Genomic DNA, 19,262 nt, shown 5'->3' on the forward strand with positions numbered 1-19,262 from the left:
AGTGGAGAAGACCAAGAGTCTACTTTTCGATTGCATATACGCAGTTTCATTCATACTACATTTCAGGCTCATGTCAGTACCTGCACCATGCATGCACATTGATCTATGTGAAAGCAAAAAGAATCAACGCCTGAGTTTGTTGCAACGTTTTGAATAGTTCATGCCTGGAGTTTTAAGCTACCTGAATATCTTCATACTCCTTTAAATTTGAATTTGAAAGATGGGTAAACCGCAGGATCTCTACACACAAGCATGAGGTTAAGCAGGGGTCCATTCTTGTTGTTCGTTGCTCTGCACATGCATGGTTCGCGCATTTTTAGGCGTTTCGGCGCAAAGTCACAAAATCAAGATGAAGAAAGCAGAAATAGGCTCTAACAGGGATATAAAAAATACAGTTACCCATAAAAATGAACCATTGCAGAAAAGTGGAGACAGTTGTTCTTTATCATTTCAGTTGCTCATCCTTAAATGTTAGCGATTGACCATTATTTCAGGACAACGTATTGCTATCAGAAAAAACAGTTTGTGACGGCAATAAGCGACCCCAAAACACAGTCTGGAAAACAAGTCAAGTCAGCGGTTACCACGCGATCCGGTGCCAGGAACAACATTGAAATAAAAGTGTAACTAGGCATTGATTAATTGTTTGGTAACTAAGGTTCATTTTGAAGTGGGCCTAATCGCAATGGTGGCGTATTACTGTCATATGTAGCATGAATAATTGTTGCTGTGGTTCATTTGATTTCTTCTTTCTGACAGGGTACACATAAATAAGCAGGTACTCGAGGCAGAAAAAATGCTTAAACTATTTTATTGAACCGAGACACTCAAGGACGCGTTTCAACCCTTCACAGTAAAAACAAATATGATCGACCAATGAGCAACCAGCAGTCACCCAGATAATTGTAGTATTGCCTCAGCAAACTTGGAAGCCCGGCTGAGCAGGTACGAGAACTCGTACCTCCTCTTTCCAACTGAAAAAGAGGACATTAAAGAATACAAAAAATGTTCTTACCTCTCGAATCTTATTCCGTTTTTCTTTGACCTCGGGCTCAAGTGGCTCTCCATCACCAATGGCCACCACCTTGGGCATGGGCACGGGATGCAAGGGCTTCGGCCTCGTGTCCTTTTTCTTTAGGTCCTCCACCACCTTGCTCTTCTCCGTCTGGATCTCGGCCTGTATCTCCTCACGCGATTTCCGCAGCTTTTCTTTGGCCTCTTGCAGGGCCCGCTCGTGGTCGGCGCGAATTTTATCCCGGAGGCTCGCCTCGTCCTCCCTACAAGAAGCAGTGGAAAACAAGTTAAGAAAATATTCTCTTTATTCTGTCAGATAATTAGCCTGCACAAAGAGAGCAGCAAGTGAGCCTGACACTAAATAAACAGTGTAATTGCGCAAAAAGGTATCTTTGTGATGAAAGATAATTAAATGAGTCAAGAACATCCATCCATCCATCCATCCATCTTCTACCGCTTATCCGGGGCCGGGTCGCGGGGGCAACAGCTTTAGCAGGGAAGCCCAGACTTCCCTCTCCCTAGCTACTTCTTCCAGCTCTCCCCGGGGGATCCCGAGGCGTTCCCAGGCCAGCTGGGTGACATAGTCACTCCAGCGTGTCCTGGGTCTTCCTCGGGGTCTCCTCCCAGTGGGACATGCCCGGAACACCTCACCAGGGAGGCGTTCAGGAGGCATCCGAATCAGATGCCCAAGCCACCTCATCTGGCTCCTCTCGATGTGGAGGAGAAGCGGCTCGACTCTGAGCCCCTCCCGGATGACCGAGCTTCTCACCTTATCTCTAAGGGAGAGCCCGGACACCCTGCGGAGAAAACTCATTTCGGCCGCTTGTATCCGGGATCTCGTTCTTTCGGTCACGACCCATAGCTCGTGACCATAGATGAGGGTTGGAACGTAGATCGACCGGTAAATTGAGAGCTTCGCCCTTCGGCTCAGCTCCTTCTTCACCACGACAGACCGATACAACGTCCGCATCACAGCAGACGCTGCACCGATCCGCCTGTCGATCTCTCGCTCCCTCCTGCCCTCACTCGTGAACAAGACCCCAAGATACTTAAACTCCTCCACTTGGGGCAAGATCTCTCCCCCGACCCGGAGGGGGCACTCCACCCTTTTCCGACTGAGGACCATGGTTTCAGATTTGGAGGTGCTGATTTTCATCCCAACCGCTTCACACTCGGCTGCGAAACGCTCCAGTGAGAGTTGGAGAGCCCCGTTTGAAGGAGCCAACAGCACCACATCATCTGCAAAAAGCAGGGATGCAATACTGAGGCCACCAAAACGGACGCCCTCAACGCTTCGGCTGCGCCTAGAAATTCTGTCCATAAAGATTATGAACAGAATCGGCGACAAAGGGCAGCCTTGGCGGAGTCCTACCCTCACTGGAAACGATTCCGACTTACTGCCGGCAATGCGAACCAAACTCTGACATCGGTGGTATAGTGACCGAATAGCCCGTATCAGGGGGTTCGGTACCCCATACCCACGAAGCACCCCCCACAGAACTCCCCGAGGGACACGGTCAAACGCCTTCTCCAAGTCCACAAAACACATGTAGACTGGTTGGGCGAATTCCCACATACCCTCGAGGACCCTGCTAAGGGTGTAGAGCTGGTCCACTGTTCCACGGCCGGGACGAAAACCACACTGCTCCTCCTCAATCTGAGGCTCGACTTCCTGACGGACCCTCCTCTCCAGCACCCCTGAATAGACCTTACCAGGGAGGCTGAGGAGTGTGATCCCTCTGTAGTTGGAACACACCCTCCGGTCCCCCTTTTTAAAAAGAGGGACTACCACCCCGGTCTGCCAATCCAGAGGCACTCTCCCCGTTGACCACGCGATGTTGCAGAGGCGTGTCAACCAGGACAGCCCCACAACATCCAGAGCCCTGAGGAACTCCGGGCGGATCTCATCCACCCCTGGGGCCCTGCCACCGAGGAGCTTTTTAACCACATCGGTGACTTCAACCACAGAGATAGGAGAGCCCACCTCAGGGTCCTCAGACTCTGCTTCCTCCAAGGAAGACGTGTTGGTGGAGTTGAGGAGGTCTTCGAAGTACTCTGCCCACCGGTTCACAACGTCCCGAGTCGAAGTCAGCAGTGCCCCATCCCCACTGTACACAGTGTTAGTGGTGCACTGCTTCCCCCTCCTGAGACGTCGGATGGTGGACCAGAATTTCCTCGAAGCCGTCCGGAAGTCGGCTTCCATGGCCTCACCGAACTCTTCCCACGCTCGGGTTTTTGCCTCGGCGACCACCGAAGCTGCGTTCCGCTTGGCCAGTCGATACCCGTCAGCTGCCTCTGGGGTCCCACAGGCCATAAAGGCTCGATAGGACTCCTTCTTCAGCTTGACGGCATCCCTTACTGCTGGTGTCCACCAGCGAGTACGAGGGTTGCCGCCACGACAGGCACCAACCACTTTACGGCCACAACTCAGATTGGCCGCCTCAACAATAGAGGCACGGAACATGGTCCACTCGGACTCAATGTCCCCCGTCTCCCCCGGAACATGGGAAAAGCTCTGTCGGAGGTGGGAGTTGAAACTCCTTCTGACAGGGGATTCCGCCAGACGCTCCCAACAAACCCTCACAATACGTTTGGGTCTGCCAGGACGGACCGGCATCTTTCCCCACCATCGGAGCCTACTCACCACCAGGTGGTGATCAGTTGACAGCTCCGCCCCTCTCTTCACCCGAGTGTCCAAAACATGCGGCCGCAAATCCGATGATACAACCACAAGGTCGATCATCGAACTACGGCCCAGGGTGTCCTGGTGCCAAGTGCACATATGGACACCCTTATGTTTGAACAAGGTGTTCGTTATGGACAGTCCGTGACGAGCACAGAAGTCCAATAACAAAACACCACTCGAGTTCTGATCGGGGGGGCCGTTCCTCCCAATCACGCCCCTCCAGGTCTCACTGTCATTGCCCACGTGAGCATTGAAGTCCCCCAGCAGAACAAGGGAGTCCCCAGCAGGAGTACTCTCCAGCACACCCTCCAAGGACTCCAAAAAGGGTGGGTATGCTGAGCTGCCGTTTGGTGCATATGCACAAACAACAGTCAGGACCCGTCCCCCCACCCGAAGGCGGAGGGAAGCAACCCTCTCGTCTACCGGTGTGAACCCCAATGTACAGGCACTGAGCCGGGGTGCAATGAGTATGCCCACACCTGCTCTGCGCCTCTCACCATGAGCAACTCCAGAGTGGAAGAGAGTCCAACCCCTCTCGAGAGAACTAGTACCAGAACCCAGGCTGTGTGTGGAGGCAAGTCCGACTATATCCAGTCGGAACTTCTCTACCTCACACACCAGCTCGGGCTCCTTCCCTGCCAGAGAGGTGACATTCCATGTCCCAAGAGCTAGCTTCTGCAGCCGAGGATCGGACCGCCAGGGTCCCCGCCTTTGGCTGCCGCCCAGCTCGCATTGCACCCGACCCCTTTGACCCCTCCCACGGGTGGTGAGACCATGAGAAGGAGGACCCACGTTGCCTCTTCGGGCTGAGCCCGGCCGGGCCCCATGGGTGTAGGCCCGGCCACCAGGCGCTCGCCAACGAGCCCCACCTCCAGGCCTGGCTCCAGAGGGGGGCCCCGGTGACCCGCGTCCGGGCAAGGGAAACTGAGTGCCATCGATTTTGTCTGTCATAAGGGGTTTTGTGAGCCGTGCTTTGTCTGGTCCCTCACCTAGGACCTGTTTGCCATGGGTGACCCTGCCAGGGGCATAAAGCCCCAGACAACTTAGCTCCTAGGATCATTGGGACACACAAACCCCTCCACCACGGTAAGGTGACGGCTCCCGGAGAGGGAGTCAAGAACAAAGACAGGCTTTTTGGGAAATTAGCAGTGAGCTGCTTTAAACATGAGAAGCTGTACAAATGAAAGCACTTTTGGACATGGTACCTTGAGGATTCTATCATACATATACAGATGTATGTCCATACAGAATTATTCAAACAAGTATTATATGTAAACAGTGAAGAAACCATGCCGTTTTCACATGATTAGCATTAAGATTTGAGGATAGGTAGCTAGAAATAACGTCAAATACATAAACGCATAAGCTAATGTCAGCGTATGCTGTCCGTTCAAGCTTTAGCTGCCGCTTTATGTAGTATAATCATAGTCGCCCCTTGTAAACACTGAAATGTTGTGCTGCTGTCAGCCTTTTTACAAAGAAAACATGTGGCAAAAATTCAGACCAAGACATTCATTTTATTATAGTAATTTAAGTGTAGATGTAACCACAAAAACAGAGACGTCCTAACATCTGCATCCATGAAACTCTCCAGCCGAGTTATGTTATGCTGATGTCAAACTACGCGAATGTAGCCGATAAACATAGTGTATCGCAGATGATTTCGAGTTGTCTTGACGTACCTTAGCCTGTACAACGGTGTGACATACTCATACCTGTCAACTTTTCGGAGCGCCAACCTGTATAAACTACCAAAAAAATCAGTATAAAGAGCAAAAAATCCTTATAACATACCAAAGCATTTTATGTCAAAATAACGGCACAGAAAAAAACCCACGAAATTTTCAATATTTATTGTAGATCTCCATAATACAATGTCTGGTTGGGTTAATGTCTAATCATCATTCTACTTAGTGGCATTACTGTGTTCAGAGTTGTATTCCGGAAATGAAAGCATTCGAGTAGACGAGCACCGTTCTGGGCAAAAGCAAACGGAACTACCTGTCGGGGGGGATTTTCAGAATCCGTATGATTTGTGCGATACGGCCATATACGTAAGATTCACCACAAAATTCGTATGAACTATGGCTAAACCGTATGAGTTGACAGGTATGCATACTCAACAATTGGTCATGAGGCATCTGGGTTCTAAATCTATCTATTTATATCCATATCACTGTGCTATTTTAGAAACCTGCCTTGGTTACGACTGAAAACAAGCATTTATGCTAAGTCCAGCGCATTAACACTGTTTATTCTTGTGTTGATTAATGGGTACTGAACCAATAAAATAAATAAATAAATACATACCGGTACATAAGGGTATGCTGGTTAGTTAGCAGTTGCATTAATCTCCTTACAAACATTTATTAGAATCTGAATTTATGAACTGTTTTTAGTTTTCATGTTTTGGTTCAAAATATAATTTCAGGAAATAACCATTTCCAAAAAGGGAGCAAATGTGTTTTCAATTGTTATCTTAACCCACAGGTGTCAAAATCAAGGCCACCACATCATTTTATGTGGCCTGCAAAAGCAAATCAAGCATGTCAAGTTTCATGATGCTTGCTAAAGTTTGAACCCAAATGTCACGTTGTCATATAATCCATAATAAAATATGATATTGCAAGCATTTTCTCATGACTAAACCCCTTATTACATTAGTGTAAACAATGTTGAAGCAAATCATTATTCTTGACTTCTGATTTAAAATTAATTATCCATCAATTTGTTGTGCAGTGTGTATGTTATATGTGGAGGTGATTAAACATTTATATCAGGGGTGGCCAACCCGCGGCTCACGAGCCGCATGCCCTCTTTGGCTGGTTCAATGCGGCTCCCGGGCTCTCACGCGACAAGCGTCGAGAACGCCTCGGCAGTGGCATGTCATTCAAACTACGGCGCTAAATACACAGAATGTACCACGTCAGCCTATCATCAATCCCGTTACTTGATTGACATAGAGGGCAACCAATCAGATGACTGAATCACTGCTCATGCGCAAACAACGGCCCTAAGCGCTAAGATAGTCAGCGAATTACCTCAGTTTTTAAAGCAGGGGTGCCTAAAACGTCGATCGCAATCGACCGGGAGCCAACGGACTGGTTCCAAGTCGACCGCAAGGGGTGGGAGGAGGAAATGGAGGGGGGTAGATTTGTGTGTTTGTGTTTTTAGCTTTCGTTCATGTTCGGGCCGTTCCGGCTGTTGCTCCTCATGGCGTGCGTGCATTTGTGCGCGAGTGCTTGGTTGCGCACCCACGTGCATGTGTGTGTGTGTGTTCTTGCATGTGCGCGATTGGATCGTGGGAGGTTGGTCACTTCAAAACTCGATCTTTGGGCAAAAAAGTGTGTACGTGTGTGCGTGCGCGCGAGGACGGGATGCCCATGTGTATGTGGCTCTTTGCAGTCACACAGTAAAAAAATTGGCTCGTAGTCTCTGACTGGCTGGCCACCCTTGATTATATGGTTTCACAAAATTCATCATCATAACAGCCCTCCAAGGGAAACCGTAACTACAATGTGGCCCGTAACAAAAATGAGTTTGACACCCCTGTCTTAAGCACACACTAAGGTTTGAAAATCTCTGATCCTTGATCCACGCATTCCCTTCTTCATAAAAAGAGAATTAGCACACTCCATTGTGAGACAAATAAAAGTTTTCTTATCTAATCTTCCTCAGTACAGACGACACAATAGCATAAACTAAATCGATAGAGGCAGTCTAAGAACAGTATACAAAACATTTGGGTAACAAGAAATCCTGCTGTATGTCATCAATATGCTTGAACACAATACAGTCAGACACTACCGGTTACACTTGCCATGCCACCCCAAAATGCATCTTGAGATCTCCTACCATATACCAAGTTAGGCATTTTTCAAAATACTGGTCACACCCAGTGGTTAAACAAAGAATGCTGAACAAAGGTACGTGGTGTCATGGAACTGAATAAACAGTGCCTGACCTCTGTTGGTTTAGACGGCAAGCCGTGTGCACAGGCGTTGTAAAAGCACACACAACAACAACATCCATCAAGCCATCTTCTTTTGCTTATTCGGTGATAAGATAACAGAAACACCAACTTAGGCAACAACGCCAAGACATCTCTCCAAAGAGGCCTCCAAGAGACATCCTAACCAGCCCAGACAGACAGACAGACTTGGCTCAAATGTAATTTTTTTTGCCAGATATCTCAAGAACTATACAGTATTGCTATGGGGTTCAGTTAAAACTAAGCTTAAAAAAAATGTTTTTAAAACACCAAACTGAACTAACTGCTTCATATATGTGAACAATATTCAACATTCACTTTTGTACAACAAAAAAAACATTAAAGTTGTATATTTTCACATTAAATTAACCTGCAGCACTGATTTTTCGATATAAAAAAAACAAAACAACGGCTGGTAAAATGTTACCAAAACCTTACATACCGTATTTTCCACATTAAAAGGTGCACTGGATTATTATTATGTTTTTCATATATTGCACGTACCGCATTATAAGATGCAATCTATAATGCATCCATGAGGTGTCGCTACGCTCAAGGACATGCCAACAGAACACTACACTACACCCTGATTTATATAGCGACAATCAGATGTCAGTAAAACTTATTTAATAAATCAGCGACACAGTTCACTTAACCAACAGCAAGTTATAACATTGACTCGTTAACGTTGAACTCTCTTGCCGCTGCTCTATTTCCGTGTTCAACTGCGAAACCGATTGTCTGAAGTTTGAACTCTGCGTCTTAAGCATGTCTCTAGCAAGGAGCCATTTTGGGGTTGACATATTACCGTAATGACCATACACAAGGCGCATCGGAGTTTAAAGAGCGCTGTTAGCTTTTAAGAAAATGGAAGGCTTTTCGGTGCGCCTTTTAGTGCGGAAAATACGTTATTCTATTTAAAAAATATCAGATGTGCCTACATGTTGTCTGTAGTTGCCCCCCCAAAAAATGTGAATCATCTCCACCTGCAATTTGAGTTGACATGTGGCTGCTCTGATTTTGTTGTGTCAAATGCATTATAAATTGTTTCTACCTAACCTCTACAAAGTGCTCGCATACTCGTAATTATTGTTTGGTGCGTTGAAGGAGTATTTCTATGGATAATTGAGATGTCCTGCTGTGCAAGTGGTCGCACCTTAAGTCAACTGCCGAATGCGAGTGCGTACGGTACTTGCTCATATACATGTACATATACCTGTACGGGGGGGGCTACTTCGCAGATGTTCCTCTTTCACGGGTGGTCTCGGTCCCCATTAACCGCGATAAATGAGGGATCACTGTATTCAAATCTTCTGAGATAGTGAATTTTGGTTTGTATTAGTTTTAAAGATATCTTCAAAATCAAAATGAATGACCATTTGAAATGTACCTGTCTGTGTGGAATTAATGTATGCATTACACAAGTTTCACTTTTTGAGTAGTATTACTGAAATCAACTTTTTCATTATGATCAATTTTTTTGATGAGCACCTGTGCACTGGCACTGTCGAGATGCGTTCACAAATTATATTTCACTAGGCATTTACAAAGGCTTTACACAGCTACTGTCTTGTCAAGACGATCTTCCTTTTTTTTGCAAAATCCAAAGTGTTTCAGACAAGTGAACACATTGTGTTGTCTCATCTTAACCGTTATGAGCAATTTTGGTCTATTATAGTCTAAGTCAGGGGTGTGCAAAGTCGGTCCTGGAGGGCCAGAGCTGGTTGATGAGCTGATCATTTGAATCAGGTGTGTTACAGCTGGGAGAGCTGGAAAACAGGCAGGACAGCGGCCCTCCAGGACCGACTTTGGACACCCCTGGTCGAAGTTGTGTGTTCACGTATACAGTATGTATATGTTTACTGTATTTTGTTATTTATACACCCCGGGGTTGACCGGATGTAAGGTGTACCAGCGAAAAATGAATATAAGTTGATTAAAAAGAACATTCAAACGTTCATCAAAAATAAAAGGGTATGGGAATTTTGAGTATCAAATTATTTTGTGAAGATCACAAATTGATCAATAGCTTTGAAAATCATGACTGTATTTTCCGCACTAAAAGGCGCACCTAAAAGCCTTCCATTTTCTTAAAAGCTCACAGCGCGCATTAAAATCCGATGCGCCTTGTGTATGGTCATTACAGTAATATGTCAACCCCAAAATGGCTCCTTGCTAGAGACATGCTTACGACGCAGAGTTCAAACTTAAGGCGATCGGTTTCGCAGTTGAACACAGAAATAGAGCAGCGGCAAGAGATTTCAACGTTAAGGAGTCAATGTAATAACTTGCTGTTGGTTAAGTGAACTGTGTCGCTGCTTTATTAAATAAGTTTTACTGACATCTGATTGTCGCTATATAAATCCGGGTGTGGTGTAGTGCACCGTTTTTCAGTGTGCCGCGAGACCTTGTCAGATGTGCCGCGGGAAAATATCCAATTTGTATGCCTGTCAGAGATGTGTTCCTCGAGCCGGCGACCGAGGGGCGGTCCTTGGTCCTCGGCCTTGGCCTCGGAGTCAAGTACTTGGTCCTTGGCCTTGGCCTCGGGAGTCAAGTCCTTGGCCTTGGCCTTGGATTGGCGGTCCTCGGACACAATGAGGGATTAGAGCCTCGAATCCCTTTGTCAAAAGACCGCTAAAATCACGAATGAATCTAATAAATTCCATCGAAGGAAACCCATATTAATGGATTAACTCTGTCGCTTTAAGAGGGGCGGGTCTGCCACTGTCAGCGCAACGTGTAAAGAGCGGCATCACAGTTAGTTTCAATCACGGTTCGTTCTGTTCGCGATCGGCAGTTTAAATAGCGTGTAAAGCCTTTCTGTAACAGTGGTGTCTTTTATTTAGTTATTTTTGCACAGTCGTCACGTTTGTGCGGTCGCACTAGAATGTTTGTTTGAACCAAGTAATTTGCATTACAGCTGGAGTCAATAATGTCGGCAGTTCACTTCCGGGTTTGGCCGTTGGGATTTGGAGTCTTTTTGCTCGATTCCAGTTATGTTTGCTGAATGCTTTCTCCTGTTTGGAATAATGAATATTGATAATACATAGTTTAAAATCATGGTTGATTTAATTATTTATTATTATTATTGTGAAGTTGAAGGTATTAATTAATGTAGTATTAGTGGTAGTGGTAATAATAGTAGTACTCAGAGAATGGTTAGAGATTCAGCCATCTCGTTACCTCTGCGTCCCACGTCCTAGACGTATAATTTTCCCACGGGACGCACAGTTCCAAACAATGTGCGTTTTTGGGACGCAAGGAAATTTCTCAGTCAAAACAAACAAACAAACAAAAAAAACTACGGCAAGCCTGAGGATTTCACAGGAACAATCGTTACCGGTAGTGTGTCGTTTCCGTGGCGTCATTTTCACGGTACCAAAAAATAGTTTAATTATAAAAGTCACCGCACTTGAATCGACTGTGTTATCCACGCGATTTCACTGCGCCTGTATGTGTGTTTGTGATGTGGTGTGGTGTGTGAGTGTGTTTCTTCTAATTTACTTTCGTTTTATTTTGTTTTCAGTGTTGGGGGGGGGGGGGGGGGGGACACAACAGATGACGTTATGTGCGCATGCGGGTTGTTATTTTAGTCCGCAAACTGAGGAATCGTGCGGATGAAAGTTTGAGATGGTGGCGAAAAAAACTCACCAAGGTCTACTAATTACGATATTTAAGAAATGGGAATGCTTGTCTGATTTTTCGTATGAATCGTCCAAAGGGCGTATAACTAAACTCACCTGTGACGTATGCACAGAACGCGGGAGCGAAATACGACGCGAGGCACGATTTCGAGGCAAGTTGGTCATTAGATCTAGAGGCTAATCGCTATGAAAAATATGATGAAACAGTATTGGTTATTCTATAATTTACTGGTTGTAGCATGGTAACTTTATGAAGAAAACATTCGTCACAAGGTGTGGTCATGCTAATGTTAACTGTTGGTAGAACTAATGATAACGTGTGTTAAATTCTTTCGTCAAATTGATCGTAGATTATACATGCATCGTCTTGGGAAGAGGATGTCAAGCCACCACAATACTTACCTGTATTAATGATTATCAGTCAATTAATCTTTGCAGTGTGAGATTGGAAAAAATACTCTGATGACGCCACATGAGTACACCAGTTTTTGATCCATTTATTTTTTGGAATAAACCTGGAGTACACAGCTGCTGATGTAATGTTCATTGTTAATGCATAGTTTTCAAACATTGACCCTTGAAACATTATACTTTAGAGTTTCGGAATTCTTGATTATCAATATCAGTCAAAATAGAAAAATGGGTTCCCATGATGGACGATTACGGAACCCAACATTTGTTATCGTGGTTTCCCATTGGGTAATCCGACGGAACCGAAAAACGGTTACCATGAATTTCCGAAATCATCAGGCCTGCTCCTGAATTATTTAAATTTTTGCAGCATTTGTTTATAATTGTATGTATATGTTGTTGTTTGTGTTATTATCATATGCAATTGAATAAGTAGACCTTTTCAGAATTCGAAATTTGGGACTCTCTCAATGCATAATGGGACTCATACTTTTCTGATCAGCGAGTCCCTGGGACTCGCTGCCGGTAAAGTGTAAAATGATCACTGCAGAGATTACCGCTTTTTCTGCACTCAGTGATTGACTTCTATGCAAAGTCATTTCTCAACTTGTCTTCCGTGCCATGTCATGCCTGTTGAGTGTTGATTTACTTCATATTAAGAAACTACTGCACTAAAACATTAATTCATAAATGTATACCATATGATTTTATTTATTTTTTCTCAGTATAAATAACACGTACCCTGACTGTTCTACTCTTTGAATAAAAACACTTCATTCAAGCGTTAGGGAGTGCAAAGGGTTATGATGGAGGGGTGTTGCAAATCATGAAGACCTGCCAAGTGGTATGATAGCATTGTTTTATACATGTCCTCGGCTAGGCCTCAGTTTCAAAATCAGTCCTTGGTCCTTGGCCTTGGCCTCGGAGGCAAGTCCTTGGTCCTTGGCCTTGGCCTCGGAAAATTTCTCAAGTCCTTGGCCTTGGCCTTGCCCCGGAAAATTTTCCAAGTCCTTGGCCTTGGCCTTGGCCTCGGAGTCAAGTCCTTGGCCTTGGCCTTGGCCTCGGGTTGCCGGTCCTTGGACACAACACTGATGCCTGTGCGGTCTTTCGCCCAGAAAGTAATCATGTAGTACCCTCCCATACCGCTAAGGAGCAGCAACAGCGAGCCAATTGCCTTGTGTTTCGACGAGAGACAAGCGAATTTGTGATGCATCAATGCAGGACGACGGTGAAACAATATGAAAGATGATAAAATACTTTTTTCTTTGTGTTCATTTGATTCCAATTCAAGCTGTTATAACGTCATTCTTCAATGTTAAAAACGGTTATAGTAACAATATAACACGTTAATTGTTAAAATAAGCGGGGGGGGTTCACATTTTCAGCGAGTGGTGTGCCGCGAGATTTTTTTCAATGAAAGAAGTGTGCCTTGGCTCAAAAAAGTTTGAAAAACACTGGTGTAGTGTCGTGTTCTGTTGGCATTTCCTTGAGCATAGCTCCATCGAGTGGATGCATTGTAGATTGCATTTTATAATGCTGTGCATGCAATATATGAAAAAAATTACAAAATAGCTCATTCATTGAAGGTGCGCCTCAAAATCTATTCATTCATTCATTCATTTTCCAAACCGCTTTATCCTCACTCGGGTCGCAGGGGGTGCTGGAGCCTATCCCAGCTGTCTTGGGGCAGTAGGCGGGGGACACCCTGAATCGGTTGCCAGCCAATCGCAGGGCGCCTCATAATCCAGTGTGCCTTTCAGTGTGGAAAATACAGTACATGAAAATGCCAGATGCTATATGCTAATTTCATTTAGTATTTGAATGGGATCCTCGACGCACCCCACAACATGCAGAGCCTTCAGAAACTCTGGGACCTGCCACCAAGACGGTTTTTAACCACCTCGGTTAACTTCACCCTCAGAAAGAGGAGAGCCCATCTCAGAGTACCTCCGGACTTGGCTTCCTCATAGGAAGGCGTATGAGTGCAAATGAAAAGGTCTACGAAGTATTCTCCCCACGACTCACAAACTCCTGAATTAGAGCAACAATACAAGATCTAAAAATGAAAAAAAAAAATTACCTGTGTCTGTGCTCATCAAGTCCTCCCTGACCGTGTATGATCACCTGTCCATGTTTCCCCTCCTTGGGCGAGTCAATGTGTGGGATGAGTACGGCCTCCAAGCCCAGGTCAAAGCGCTTGTGCTTGGAGTTGTCAGGCAAGAAGAAAAAAGCGCCGAAGCACAGGGTGATGAAGGCACTGAGGATGAGCAGCAGGATGAATTTCTCAGAGAGCCTTAAGGTAGCGCGGTGGTGCGGAAAGGAGGAGGCGCCCGGCGACAGCGTGGGTATACGGCGCCCAGAGAGCGGTAAAAGCGCTGGCGTGGTCATGTCGAGGACTGCTGAAGGGTTATTGAGCAGGAGGACAGGAGGGAATGAGGCGGGAGGGAGAGCAGCGGCAGGGTCACGAGCGCCGCAGGTGTCGTTTGTTGCAGCTGCTTGACTTTATTATCTCATGCCTGTGCTGCCAAGTCCAAACACCAAAAGAGGAAGAGGTGCCTCAGCGAAGGACTGACTGGTAAAGAGTCATCATCCATTCTGCAAGACAAAAATAAATTAGTAAATAACTAATCTATCCGTTATCGCAACCGCTTATCCTCACGAGGGTCGCAGGCGTGACGGAGCCTATCCCAGCTGTCTTGGGCAGTTGGCACGGTACACCCTCAACTGGTTGCCAGTCAATGGCAGGGCACACAAACAACCATTATCTAGGGATAATCTAGAGCAGGGGTGCCCAAACATTTTTGACCAAAGATCTCCTTTTCAAGCCAACCAACCTCCCGCAATCGACCCGTTACCGCACACGCGCACATAAACACACGCATGCCATGATGAGCAACAGCCATAACGGCCCCTAAGATGAACAAAACAGACATAAAGTAGACACAAGAGAAAAGGAAATCACTGCCTCCCTTCATCGACACGGCGACATGGGACGCACTTTTGCAGACTGTTCACGATTGTAGATCACGTGTGCCGTTTTAAAATGCTTCTCTCGGCACTCCAGATTCCAGTTCTTTGCCAGTACCCTCAGTGAATTGTACATGAAACAAACTGAATAAGGATAACAATAACAACAGATGCAGTCTGCAATTGCAGACTGCTGACCACTAACAACTTCCGGTTGTTAGTGGTCGGTTAGGTTAAAGGTGACCTGCTTTGTTATATTGTTTTACTTGTGAAATACTTTTTTTGTGAAAGTGAAATTGAGACGATACCGAGGGTGCAGTGTGCACTAACGCAAGAATATATCACATTACTAACACTCACACAGACGCACAAATATGTTAGGGTTTTGTTTTGGGGGGGTTTTCCCTTTGATACCAGGGGTGCCCAACCAGTCGATCGCAATCGATCAGTAGCCCGCGAACTGGTCCCATGTCCATCGCAGGGGGGTGTCTGTGTGCATGTTATTAATATTCTATATTTTTATGTATGCGTGCATGCGCGGGAGCGGGTCGATCGCGGGAGGTTGGTTGCTTGAAAAGTCGCTTTTCCGTCAAAAAGGTTGGGCACTCCTGCTCTACACCCCTTGCGATCGACGTATTGGGCTCCCTGGTCGAGCCGATATTTGGGATTTTGGCGCACAACAATTTCGGACGTTTTTTGTTTTGCCCCCCTCATTCAATTGCCAATCAATTATAACTATTCTCTTTACCTTATGGCTGTCCTCCTCACACTTTTTTCTGATTTTGTTTTCCTGCATATTGAGTGACTAGCTGGAAGTTGCGACATAATTAGATTCACATTGCAATTTTCCAGTCAAAAATGTGTACGTTGCACCTCAATCCAACACATTTAAAAGCCAAACTACAAACGGGTGTTTATGTGCACAACGTATTGCCAAGTGTTATGTGTAACATTCGAACGCTAACCTGTTACGCCCGATGTGTTTCTTCTATTTTTTTGCATGTTTGTAAGTGAAAACAAAATGTAGGTTTTTGTTTGTTTTTTAATTAATGAGGAAATGCCCTGTGTGAAAAAGTGATTGCCCCCTAAACCTCATATCTGGTTATGCCACCCTCAGCAGCAGCAACCAAAATGAAGCATTTTCTATAACTGGCAATACGTCCTTCACGCCTCTGTGTAGACATTCTGGACCCACTCTTCCTTGCAAAATTGCTTTAATTCAGCCACACTGGAGGGTTTTCGAGCATGAATAGCTTTTCAAAGCTGATGTCACAGCATTTCGATCAGATTCAAGTTTGGACTTTGATTTGGCCACTCCAAAACACTCAACAATGTTTTATTCAACATTCAAAAGTTGAATTGCTGATGTGTTTTCAATTGTTCTCGTGATGCAGAACTCAAATGCGCTTCAGCTTGAGGCTACAAACAACTGATGGCTAAATGTTCTCCAACAGCATTTTCTGGTAAAGAGAGGAAGTCACAGTTCCATAAATCACAGCGAGCCAGCCATCCAGGTCTCGGGGTAGCGATGTAGCCCCAGACCATCACACTACCCTACCACCAATAATTGACTGTTGCACAACATGGTGTATTCAAAGTACTTTTACAACATCAGGAACTTGTACGTGCACCATGCCGTTCTGCACATGAATAGTATTTCTTTGATTATTGAATACACCATGTATTCAAAGTACTTTTACAACATCAGGAACTTGTACGCGCACCATGCCGTTCTGCACATGAATAGTATTTCTTTGATTATATGTTTAAGATCATTGTAGCCACAAAATTAACTCGCTGTATTACTCTCTTTAAAAAGTAACATATTTATGTTTCTGGTTACTTGATTTTAAAAGTACCTAACTTTGATTGCAATTTACTTTAATTTTTCTATTCAGCAGATACGGTACCGACAATCCTTTTTCGGAAAACATTATCTTTTTTTTCTTTAAGACTTCACTTAAACACACACACACACACACACACACATATATATATATATATTAGTGCTGTCAAACGATTAAAATATTTAATAGTGATTAAAAACGCAATGTCATAATTAACTCATAATTAATCGTGATTACTCACACATTTTTTAGCGTTTCTAAATTTCCTTTTATATTTTTTTGTCCTATTTTAATGCTCTCATCAACATGGAATCATGGATCCGTTTTCTATGTGCAAAATGCAAATATTTACTAAAACAACAATTTCGATTTTCAATTTTACATGAACATTTTTTACTTGGAGCAGTTATTCACACATAATCTCTCACACAATATTATCATCAACAACAGTGAAAAAAATATTTTGTCACAACAGCTCCTTTTATGGAATCAAAACAGAGCAATATAAAATTATAAAGTACACATCTACGGTAAACTAGTACTCAGCCGAGAGTGGATTTAAGCCATGGTTGCATACTTCGTTTTTCTCAAGTTTCCTTTGAACACAGCAGTCAGGCTATGTTGATTGTGTTGGTCCTTCTTGCGCGGAAGTCTCTCTATGGTTTCGTGTAGACATCATTTGGGATGACTACACTTGGTTCGAGGCACAACACTGGAGACGTTTTCTTAATTTCAGTGTGGTCGCTACCACTGCACTGCTGAACTCTCGACGTGCCTCAGCGCACCGTCACTGTCAGACGAACACAGAGAAGCTCCACCCCCTTAATTTATATGGACACGGAACACTGTAACCTTCCACACAAAATAGTTCCAAACAAGTAACAATCGCGTCAGTGGCATACATTGTATTCGACAGGCTACCTGCTCTTTATTCACCAGAGGCTCATCAACCTCGTCTCTTATTTCTCTCCCGAAACAATGTCTTCTCCCGCTTGGTGTACCTTAGCCTTCTCCGCTACGTATAATTTCTGCACATAGCTTGTAATGGAGGCTATCGCTGGCAATCTGCAGTCGTTAGATGCAATGCGAATGATTTCAGCTTGAGTCGAGCTGTGGACAATGTTGACAGGCTTGCATGCAGTAGCCATACATTTAGCTATGGCTTCAGCAAATTTGTTCTTCGTCGTGTTATCCATTTTCTTCGCTTTGAAATGATCCACAGCTGTCTGACTTCGACGACATCAGCTGTGTGCTTGGCCATGAAGTGGTATTTCAGACTTGACGTGCTATGACAATAGCTCAGTTTACGACTGCAAAACATACAGGTAACTTTGGTCTTGTCAGTGGAACCATCTGGCAACTTTATAAAAGTAAACTTTCCATTCATAAACTCTCAGTATCTGTTTTCGGTGTGTCGGCTGCCGTGGCTGGCAAAACAGACATGGGCGTGGACCTGTGCAGCGCGCTTGTTGTTTTGTTTTCGGTTTATTTATAGAGCAACATAACATCCGTTGTGATGTGTTGCCGCATTAATCTCGCGATAAAAAAAATTAATCACGTTAAAATTTATTTAAATTAACGCAGATAATAACGCGCTAAACTGACAGCACAAATTTTATATATAATTTAAGAACAAGGGAGATGTGCAGAGTTGTAGTAACTACAGAGGAATAAAGTTGATGAGCCATACAATGAAACTATATGAAACAGTCGTTGAAGCTAGACTAAGAACAGAAGTGAGCATTTGTGAGCAGCAGATTGGTTTCACGCCAAAAATAAATAAATAAATAGTACGACTGATGCAGTATTTGCTTTAAGGATGTTGATAGAGAAGTACAGAGGGAACTGCATTCTGTCTTTGTAGATCTGGAGAAAGTGGATGACAGGGTGCCCAGAGAAGAAATGTGGTATTATATGAGGAAGTCTGGGGTGACAGAGATATTAGAGCTGTGCAGGACATGTATGATGGCTGTAAGACAGTGGTGAGATGTGCTGTAGGTGTGACAGAGGAATTTAAGGTGGAGGTGGGTCTTCACCAGGGGTCAGCTCTGAGCCCCTTCTTATTCCAGAGATGAAAGAGGACTTTTCTGAAAATTCCGGGGGAAATACCCCCAAATATATAGACATATATATACACAGGCATATATATACATATATACACACACACATATATATATATATATATACAGGTATATATATCCAGCACCCTGAGACTGTACGCAAGCCGAAAGGAAGGAGACCGGGGACGAGTGAGTGTGAGAGCCACTGTCCAGGATGAAACATCCAAGCTCCATGAATACATCAAGGAGAAGGTTCCAACGGATGACGTACTCAGAGAATGTCTCAGACAATGGGGAACAGAGGATGAGGTGATGGAAGAGGGACAATCATGGGAGGACAAGCCCCTACACGAGATGTACCACCGGACCATAACTGAAGTGGCTAATCTTAAGAAGTCTAGAGTCTAGAGAGGGCTGGCCTGAAGGACAGCACAGAGGCACTCATCCTGGCTGCTCAGGAGCAGGCCCTGAGCACCAGAGCCATTAAGGCCCAGATATACCACACCAGACAAGACCCAAGGTGTAGGTTGTGCAAAGAGGCACCTGAGACGATCCAACACATAACTGCAGGGTGTAAGATGCTGGCAGGGAAAGCCTACATGGAACGCCATAACAAGGTGGCTGGCATAGTCTACCGAAACA

The 19,262-nt window shown here is 44.8% G+C and overlaps 1 protein-coding gene across 2 annotated transcripts in view; it reads right to left on the reverse strand.

Moving 5' to 3' along the window:
• Window positions 1–19,262, reverse strand: part of man1a2 (mannosidase, alpha, class 1A, member 2) — a 127,901-nt gene that overhangs the window by 94,739 nt on the left and 13,900 nt on the right. For both annotated transcript variants that reach the window (XM_086123596.1, XM_086123595.1), the window contains exons 2-3: window positions 13,827–14,341; window positions 1,016–1,277 (exon numbers count right to left, since the gene is read on the reverse strand). In XM_086123596.1, the coding sequence (XP_085979722.1) occupies window positions 1,016–1,277; window positions 13,827–14,134 (570 nt within the window). In that variant the 5' untranslated portion in view covers window positions 14,135–14,341. The remainder of the gene's footprint in view (window positions 1–1,015; window positions 1,278–13,826; window positions 14,342–19,262) is intronic.

This window comes from Hippocampus guttulatus, chromosome 11, assembly GCF_054856545.1.
Source record: "Hippocampus guttulatus isolate MCC_2025c chromosome 11, RoL_Hgut_1.0, whole genome shotgun sequence".
In the NCBI taxonomy this organism is placed as follows: Eukaryota; Metazoa; Chordata; class Actinopteri; order Syngnathiformes; family Syngnathidae; genus Hippocampus; species Hippocampus guttulatus.